Source organism: Opisthorchis viverrini (assembly GCF_000715545.1).
Source record: "Opisthorchis viverrini unplaced genomic scaffold opera_v5_230, whole genome shotgun sequence".
NCBI classification, from domain to species: Eukaryota; Metazoa; Platyhelminthes; class Trematoda; order Opisthorchiida; family Opisthorchiidae; genus Opisthorchis; species Opisthorchis viverrini.
In genome coordinates this window covers 559,312-569,376 of record NW_008751885.1, presented here as the reverse complement: position 1 = coordinate 569,376, position 10,065 = coordinate 559,312, and the positions used below count along the sequence as shown (strand labels likewise).

Sequence of the window (10,065 nt, the reverse complement as noted above, 5' to 3'; positions counted from 1 at the left end):
TTCCCACCGTCCGGACTTCCACCAAGGGACTCTCATATACGATAAGTTCCCTTTTTGACTTGCACCCATTTTCGCACTGTATTTATTTTTATACGTGTCACAGAAATACTAAAAACTTCTATTAGTGCACACATACACCTTCTGATTTGTATTATGGCTATCACTACCTGTGCACTAATAAAGTCATTCCTGCATAACGAAGTCTATCCACAGCGAGAGTCCTTGGGCATGACTGTCAGGGACCCAGTTAAAGTATTCTAGACGCTTTTAAATATGATCTCCTCGAGTAAGTTCATCTTAGTCAAAAATAAGAACCGTTTCTGTGTTCAGCATTTGTCAAACCTGCTCTTCCAAACACTCATCGTACTATCGAGTAGTTAAAATGGTTGCCACTGGTGACTTTTAAGCTCATGCATTAGTTGCTGACCTTCCCATTGAATGTCGCAGTTCGTGCTTTCCGTGGCGATGGGTGTCTGAATACTGATCCACTAGCTGCAGTGCATTATTGAGGACCTCTCTTTGGAATTCAGTTCTTCGCACCTACGCTTTACAGCACACTTATGCGTGTTTATGCCTTTATCATGGGCTTCGATAAACCTGTAGATCACTAGTCCATCAAACAACCTAATAGATCGATCCGGACGGGTACTGGAGCATTAACAAGCATCAGCGAAGAGAACATCACGAAGCTCCAGAGAGCTTAAGAGCCGCGACATCCCAGTCAGCAGTATGAATAGCCAAACTTTGAAATTCAACGAACTGTAAACTAGTGTGATTAGCTCTCATTTAGACAGAACATGGTGCAACTCATGTATCAGTTACGGAAACCGCATCACTTTGACGCCTATTGACTTACCCGTTGAGTGACGACTTCTCAGATGATAGTTTAACTCATATTTTGGAATTATTCTTTCTCAAAGCTACGTCCAGATTGTTCGCTATGGGTTCTTGGAGTTTTCACCGGTTGGGTTGTATCGCAACTGCAAATTAATTCCCATTTAAAATTTCCAGATTGCCTCACACTACCAACAATCAAATACGCTTCCCACTCACCAGTCGGTTTTGGTAATCGCCGTTTTTGTGCAAACCACATGGATAATCATCCGTGGGACTACTCAGCTATGCACAAGGTCAGGCTTCCACCCATCATTAATTTTACCACATCGTTTACACAAGTCACTGATATGAGTTTTTGGACGGACCTAACTGCCACTCTTCCAGGTGAAAAAACTAAGCTGTTACGTGCTATTGACAATCTGCAATCGATGGACCGATATCCTCTTGTCAGATATCGGTAAAAGGTTATATATTTCAAAAGTGCGAGGTATCAAATTACTCATGGTGAGTTTTGCAAGTGCCTGGCAGCATGAAGGAAGCACCGAAAGTCATTTAAAACACTCTGAATGTAATCTGATTTATAGACGAGAATGTACGTGTATGATGTGCATTTTACGTTTGGCTGGCGTTTGAGCCCTACATTTTGAGAAAACTCTTCATGACATCAGTCATGCCTGATTGTATGAGGTCTGTTCTAGTGCTGAGATCCTGGTCAGTCATCTCCTTCGGATACTCCCCTCGTACAATCCAAAACGGCGTGTGATATGACCGGGTCAGATAATTTCATCTAGCGAAAATTCACCTGGAACAGTTCGGTCCAGTAACATTCAGACCTCGAGCACGTCCCGGATTTAGACAAATTCACTGTCCACCGACCAGTAAGGTTAGGACTAGTTCCCCTCCGTAAAGTAACGTGGGTTGGGACCTTAAGAATTTCGGGGTAAAAACACGGAATGACAAACTCATCGACTGATAGAGATGGCAGCGATAGGCCGTCTCCAGGAAGAAGTCAAATGCTGTTTGTGGTGATGGCTTGCCTCAAAAAGCAGACCTAGTTGACGTAGGACGTGGAATGTGAATCCCGTTTTTCAGACTTCGATCCGCGAAGTTGTGGATTATGTAAGATCCAGAAAAGCTAGACTACGAAGTAGCAAGTAAGGTATTCACTTGGAGTCATTTCTGTGTGAAATTCTCCCGTATAAGCAAATGAAGCAATTGGTGTTTATTTCGAATTCGTGATTGTACACAGGACATACTTTGAAATTGATCTTAGTCGCTTGACGTCTAGGTGTGCATGCGCTGAAACGCCGTGAGTTTGATACAACATACATGGTTGCTAATCTGTGATTAAGCTTCAATTCCAGCCTCATTGTCAGTTTCCGCTTGAAGGACAAATCGTCACATTCTAACACTAGCTTTAGTACGTACCAATGTTTATACTCATGCTAAGCATCATACGTTGGTCGTACGTCAAAGAACTTGTCTGACAGAATGCAAGAACATAGTCCTGTGGCTCTGAGAGGTAGCTGAAAGAAACCGAGCTCAAGCGCAACTACATGGTAGCTGGCAGAATCTAGTCATGTCATTGACAAAGAGCAAGCCTTATACATCATGTAGTTGGTACTTCTGACCTGAACACGACGGGTACGATCCAGACTAATATTGATCGCAGAGGCGATAGACTGCTAAAACGTCAACTGTGCTTTCAAGAGAAGTTTGTTCAACCTATAGACTTGAACTGAAGTCTGGAAATTCGGTCGTACAATTCTGTCTAAATTTGATGTCACTGTCGTGATTCCGTGACCCTTTGACCTACCTCTCATTCAACCCCCTTCCTCTTATTTCTATTCAACTAAAGTATGTGTTCCCCCGATTTTAGCCTTTTCACGTGATTTCTGGTACCATATAAATTTTTGGCGTGCTAGCTAAGAGTCACAGAAAACAAGCTTTGTTCGCTATTTTCGTTCTTATCATGACTTCTTGTCTTCTGACTATAACCCAGTAGCGTCAGGGAAGGTGAAGAGATGCAACAACTTCCACGTTCATGGTCACACCACTCTCGTTCTGGCGTAATTATTCCGGTGAGTCCACACCAAAGGGAAACACTAGACTCGAGTTTCGCCCTTATTAGAGCTCGTCAGCAGTTCATATCCAATGGCCGTGCCGGGATCTGAACCCCGGACATCTGACATGCGAAGCGGGCGTGTAACCACTACTCCAGCAACGCACGTTGGACGCATCTGAATTTTCACGTCTGAACAGGCGAACGTGTTCACACTTGAGCGAGATGATTGGTGCGCCCGACTCATCATCAAATCTATATTATTTAGATGTAATTTCAATCTACTGGACTTGAAAAGTGTCACATTTAAAATCTGCTTTCCATTACGGGAAAACTGGGGCTTCGACCTTTTCAAGCATCTGTGCGCTCAACTTAGCCGGTTATTATACGTCAAACTTGATCTCGACGGTTTGAGCTTAAAACCATGTTGCCCCTACTGTCCGTCGTTTCGGGTAATCTTCTCACTGTTAAACCGGATGACATGAGGTAGTTATGCTTCATGAACTAGTCACCTGTGTTATAAAGAAATCTAGATGTTGAATTTTTAACACCTGAAGCACGTGGGAATACTAAACGATAAATTTGCAACGTGACAGTGAGTATAGAGCTAAATTAGTCCCTAAAAAGTACCGAACGATTTGATGTTTCCTAACTCTCCATTTATACCACAAACTGGCCACATTGTGCGTTTTAACGGGCAAATATATCTGTGATAGAGGTAGCTATCATGAAAGACAAAGTGGTCATTTTGGCGCAGATCCAGACTGAACATGTTTTTAGTGATACGTTGTGCGTAAGTGTTTCCGTTTCCATGCGTCGTTCGGTATATGGATGAGGTAGGGGGTCATTCAGTGTGAATTTCCCACCTCAATAATCTCGTTTACTCGGACGCAGAGGAGATGCTGATCCTCGAAGGTCAATGGACGATATGGGGAATGGGTGACTACATGTCAAGTAGCGCACGCGTGTGCAAATCTGAGGCATTTTCATCCAGTGCATCATCGGTTGTGTAACGTCCGCTCGTTCGCCAGCAAACCTAGTCCATTGTGTTGGTGTATTGGGGTAATTTATACTAATCAGAATTTATGCGACAGCTGTATGAAAATGGGTCATTTGATTTGGGTAATATTGTTGCAGTGTGATAGAAACAGCTGAAAGGTTGGAATTGAAGAATATCCCATCCTTTTGTGTTTTACAAAAGTTTTTTATAGGTTAAGCTATGAACTTTCCAGCAAGGTAGTCGATTGTGGATACTTTTTTTAAATTTGCCTAACCCACAACCAAAAAGGGCAGTCATCATTTGGAAAGTGCCTTTTTATGAGTGTGGTGTGTCGTCGAGAGGGTTCAGCACTCAGACACGGTTGATAGAGTGTGTTATTGTAGACTGCAATATTGCCATCTCTCTCCAAATGGATCACTTTGGTTATCTGGATTTCTGGAAAATGCAAGGAGAGTTCGGAATACAACGCTCCAGTTTGGGTTTACTGATAACGGATGGAATTACGAAACCAGCATGGGATATAATCCAAATATACAATGCATCCGGCAAGGATGACTACAAACATCCTGAGATATTTTACACTTAAGGTCAGTTATGTGTTGAGAATAGGCCCAATACATACAACCTGATCTCTTATATTAATACCCCCTTGTCTCGCATTGTCGAGCTCTTCTAGACTCTGGGGTTTAGCTCAGGCGTGCACAAACAAACGCTGATGCTTCAGGAGAGTAGCTTAGTTTATCATGATGAAAAAAACAAGCTTGTATTTTTAGTGTTTTGGTTCCTTGCATTGTGTAACTTTTTTCATAATTACAACTTTTAAAACACTTCCTCAGATAGTCAAGAGTTAATTTACAAAATAGGACGCTAAAACGTTGTGAAATGCAAACAGAGTTTGGAATGCTCACTATCAAGGTCCTCAAAAGCATTGTCAGAATCAACGTTGAAACGCTTAAGCGAAATTATAAGTCTCTTTCTGGCTCGGAATGACATTGGGTTGATGTGGCTACAACTAGGGACTAAGTTTTGTCCAAGAAAGTGCCATCCAGCAGGTTGAAACAGAGAAACTTCCAGTATAGTTTCGCCAGTATGACTTTTTGTCGTCAGGTCCAACACATGGTTAGAAACTTTTCATATCTAGTCAAAACACTGGTCTTGGTTTCCAGTTTTACACGAACATTACAGTTAGTTCTGAAGGCCAGCGACACAGAAGTCCCACACCTTGCATGTTTCTGGTCTCTAAAGGAGCCGCACACCGGTAGACAGTGTGTGGCAAACTCACCTAATCCAAAAGTTGAACTGTACTCATTCTCACGAGACCATGAAAGGTATCAGTTGACTGAAACAGGCCCACTGCAATAAGGCTTGTGAAAACTCACCGATTAGGCCGGTTAGAAGTCAGCAAGGTAGAATGAACGTGGTCGGTGCCTCTGAGTCTATTATAGGACAAAACTGAAGCTGCCTCAGCCACAGCAGGGACGAATGGGACATCTATGGCCCCAGGTTGAGACCGGTTTCGCTCGCACTGTGTGACGGAGTGCAGATACTACTGCTGTTTGGGCAGTGCAGTTACTATCGCAATAAGGCAGTGCGTTGCCTCAACATAAACACTTGTGAGCGCGGAGCCGTTAACGGATATATGCATTAGGAAGACAAACGAAATCTTGATACAATGACAGCGTAGCCAACAGGGGCGACCGCATTTGAGGTTCTCCACGAAGCCGATTTGATATACGGAGGAAGCGTACGAAAAACTGGTCTGCGTTGTACCACTAGCAATAGGCCTTGGAAGATCCTCAATGCTACGCTGAATTTGGGTGTCTGACTATCTGTATCACTCACCATAACTACAGTCAAACAACCGCGAAAATTGGCAAAATCCCTGCTCTGGAGTTCAGATCACACAAGCTCATTTTCCTACTTGTCAACGAACGAGACCTGCTTACAGCCGTGTAGCAAGGTTTGTACAAACGGATTTCAGTCGTGATCACGTTCACATAAGGTCCGTTCGAGTGTTTGGGCGTGTTTTTTCGCAAAGTTAAAGCAAAGAATCATTCCTTCATTACGGATCACTGGAACAGCATTAACAATCTATATGGTTTAAGTGCAGCGCTAGGGTGCATTCACACAAAAGTGTATGCTGCGACACCAGGTAGATCCCTGCGTGGTACAATTAAAACTAATCAAAGCCTTCACTACTCATCCTCCGCGTTCGGCACTACTGAATATAAAATTCAACAGTAGGTATTTTAACGTTTTTAGTGTGTGAATAACCGATGAGTGTATCCCGGTCTTCTCCGGTCCCATGAAATTCCGAACATGCGAATTCTGTGCACATTAGTCGGCAGGCGTCCTTCAGGCAGCTGTTCTCTGAGCTGGCAGTTGATTCCGATTTGGAACGCGAGAACCTAATACAACTTTCTGTGAGTTGAAAAGGTGTGAAGTTTTGGGGGTGGTACTAACCTCTGGGCAGGCTAATATATAGTTCATTCCTTTGGGGCCCGCCAAAGAGAGTTAGTCCTTGAATTTGCACCAATTTCCTTCTCTACTGAAACATCAGACAGTATGCATGTGAACAGGGTGCATATTCTCATAAGGGAAATCATATTGACATCGGTCGTAAATGTGTACAAAGATCAACAAATATAACTGCTTACTTACTTGATTATACCCTCGATGTCTTGCTTACTTGACTGCTTACTTACCTGCCTTGTTATTTACGAGCTATTTAGTCGTGAGTGCTTCAGCATCACACTTTTTGCAGTTAGTACGTTGGATTTGTGCAACCATTCTTTCATTCTGATCAAGTATCTCATCACTGTGTTTGTCTTCTATTGTGGGACTTTCTGTCCCCACCCTAACTAGCCTCTATTCGGCGATGATCAACGCAGAGTCATTATGCGATTGCGAAGGTGTCATAACCATTCGATAACTTCCGGGTGAATACCTATTCAATTCGAAACGCCTTTCGCCAAAGACACCGTCATCCTTGTCAAATAGTACCAAGTGGTTGGATCTGATTCCCACAAACCGATTCGGAATCGCACTGACTGACTTCGGTGTTCGATTCCGTGGTTTTCGCTTTAGCTTAAACATGAGCATCTCGGAAGTATTTGCCTATTATCAGCCAGCACGGGGTTTTGCGAGAGCGTGCTGCTGGCCCTACAGTATACCATCCACNGCAGAGGAGATGCTGATCCTCGAAGGTCAATGGACGATATGGGGAATGGGTGACTACATGTCAACTAGCGCACGCGTGTGCAAATCTGAGGCATTTTCATCCAGTGCATCATCGGTTGTGTAACGTCCGCTCGTTCGCCAGCAAACCTAGTCCATTGTGTTGGTGTATTGGGGTAATTTATACTAATTAGAATTTATGCGAGAGCTGTATGAAAATGGGTCATATGATTTGGGTAATATTGTTGCAATGTGATAGAAACAGCTGAAAGGTTGGAATTGAAGAATATCCCATCCTTTTGTGTTTTGCAAAAGTTTTTTATAGGTTAAGCTATGGACTTTCCAGCAAGGTAGTCAATTGTGGATACTTTTCTTAAATTTGCCTAACCCACAACCAAAAAGGGCAGTCATCATTTGGAAAGTGCCTTTTTATGAGTGTGGTGTGTCGTCGAGAGGGTTCAGCACTCAGACACGGTTGATAGGGTGTGTTATTGTAGACTGTAATATTGCCATCTCTCTCCAAATGGATCACTTTGGTTATCTGGATTTCTGGAAAATGCAAGGAGAGTTCGGAATACAACGCTCCAGTTTGGGTTTACTGATAACGGATGGAATTACGAAGCCAGCATGGGATATAATCCAAATATACAATGCGTCCGGCAAGGATGACTACAAATATCCTGAGATATTTTACACTAAAGGTCAGTTATTTGTTGAGAATAGGCCCAATACATACAACCTGATCTCTTATATTAATACCCCCTTGTCTCGCATTGTCGAGCTCTTCTAGACTCTGGGGTTTAGCTCAGGCGTGCACAAACAAACGCTGATGCTTCAGGAGAGTAGCTTAGTTTATCATGATGGAAAAAATGAACTTGTATTTTTAGTGTTTTGGTTCCTTGCATTGTGTAACTTTTTTCATAATTGCAACTTTTAAAACACTTCCTCAGATAGTCAAGAGTTAATTTACAAAATAGGACGCTGAAACGTTGTGAAATGCAAACAGAGTTTGGAATGCTCACTATCAAGGTCCTCAGAAGCATTGTCAGAATCATCGTTGAAACGCTTAAGCGAAATTATAAGTCTCTTTCTGGCTCGGAATGACATTGGGTTGATGTGGCTACAACTAGGGACTAAGTTTTGTCCAAGAATGTGCCATCCAGCAGGTTGAAACAGAGAAACTTCCAGTATAGTTTCGCCAGTATGACTTTTTGTCGTCAGGTCTAACACATGGCTAGAAACTTTTCATATCTAGTCAAAACACTGGTCTTGGTTTCCAGTTTTACACGAACATTACAGTTAGTTCTGAAGGCCAGCGACACAGAAGCCCCACACCTTGCACATTTCTGGTCTCTAAAGGAGCCGCACACCGGTAGACAGTGTGTGGCAAACTCACCTAATCCAAAAGTTGAACTGTACTCATTCTCACGAGACCATGAAAGGTATCAGTTGACTGAAACAGGTCCACTGCAATAAGGCCTGTGAGAACTCACCGATTAGGCCGATTAGAAGTCNGAAGAAGTCAAATGCTGTTTGTGGTGATGACATGCCTCAAAAAGCAGACCTAGCTGATGTAGGACGTGGAATGTGAATTCCGTTTTTCAGACTTTGATCAGCAAAGTTGTGGATTATGTAAGCTCCAGAGAAGCTAGACTGAGAAGTAGCAAGTAAGGGATTCACTTGGAGTCATTTCTGTGCGAAATTCTCCCGTCTAAACAAATGAAGCAATTGGTGTTTATTTCGAATTCGTGATTGTACACAGGACATACTTTGAAATTGATCTTAGTCGCTTGACGTCTAGATGTGCATGCGCTGAAACGCCGTGAGTTTGATACAACATACATGGTTGCAAATCTGTGCTTAAGCTTCACTTCCAGCCTCATTGTCAGTTTCCGCTTGAAGGACAAATCGTCACATTCTAACACTAGCTTTAGTACGTACCAATGTTTATACTCATGCTAAGCATCATACGTTGGTCGTACGTCAAGGAACTTGTCTGACAGAATGCAAGAACATATTCCCGTGGCTCTGAGAGGTAGCTGAAAGAAACCGAGCTCAAGTGCAACTACATGGTAGTTGGCTGAATCTAGTCATGTCATTGACGAAGAGCAAGCCTTCTACATCATGTACTTGGTACTTCTGACCTGACCACGACGGGTACGATCCAGACTAATATTGATCGCAGAGGCAATAGACTGCGAAAACGACAACGAACTGAAGTGCGGAAATTCGGTCGTACAACTCTGTCTGACTTTGATGTCACTGTCATGTTTCCGTGACCCTTTGATCTACCCCTCACTCAACGCCCCTCCTTTTATTTCTATTCAACTACGGTGTGTGTTCCCCCGATTTCAGCCTTTTCACGTGATTTCTGATACCATATAAACTTTTGACGTGCTAGCTAAGAGTCACAGTAAACAAGCTTTGATCGCTATTTGCGTTCTTTTCATGACTTCTTGTCTTCTGACTATAACCCAGTAGCGTCAGTGAAGGTGAAGAGGTGCAACAACTTCCACGTTCATAGTCACACCACCCTCGTTTGAACGGCCATGTTCCTGTTCTGGAGTAATTATTCCGGTGAGTCCACACCAAAGGGAAGCACTGGACTCGAGTTTCGCTCTTATCAGAGCTCGTCAGCAGTGCATATCCAATGGCCGTGCCGGGATCTGAACCCCGGACATCTGACGTGCGAGGCGAGCGTGTAACCACTACTCCACCAACGCACGTTGAACGCATCTGAATTTTCACGTCTGAACAGGCGAACGTGTTCACACTTGAGCGAGGTGATTGGTGTGCCCGACTCATCATCAAATCTATATTATTTAGATGTAATTTCAATCTACGGGGCTTGAAAAGTGTAACATTTAAAATCTGCTTTCCATTACGGAAAAACCGGGGCTTCGATCTTTTCAAGCATCTGTACGCTCAACTTAGCCGGTTATTATACGTCAAACTTGAACTCGACGGTTTGAGCTTAAAACCATGTTGC

The 10,065-nt window shown here is 43.1% G+C and overlaps 1 protein-coding gene across 1 annotated transcript; it reads left to right on the top strand.

Moving 5' to 3' along the window:
- Positions 1-3,027: 3,027 nt before the first annotated feature.
- T265_08628 (hypothetical protein) lies at positions 3,028-9,355 on the top strand (the record flags this gene model as incomplete). The annotated part of the gene is made up of 4 exons (XM_009174490.1): positions 3,028-3,066; positions 3,100-3,278; positions 8,979-9,098; positions 9,184-9,355. 4 exons carry the CDS (start codon positions 3,028-3,030, stop codon positions 9,353-9,355), a joined length of 510 nt encoding a protein of 169 aa, XP_009172754.1.
- Positions 9,356-10,065: the final 710 nt, after the last annotated feature.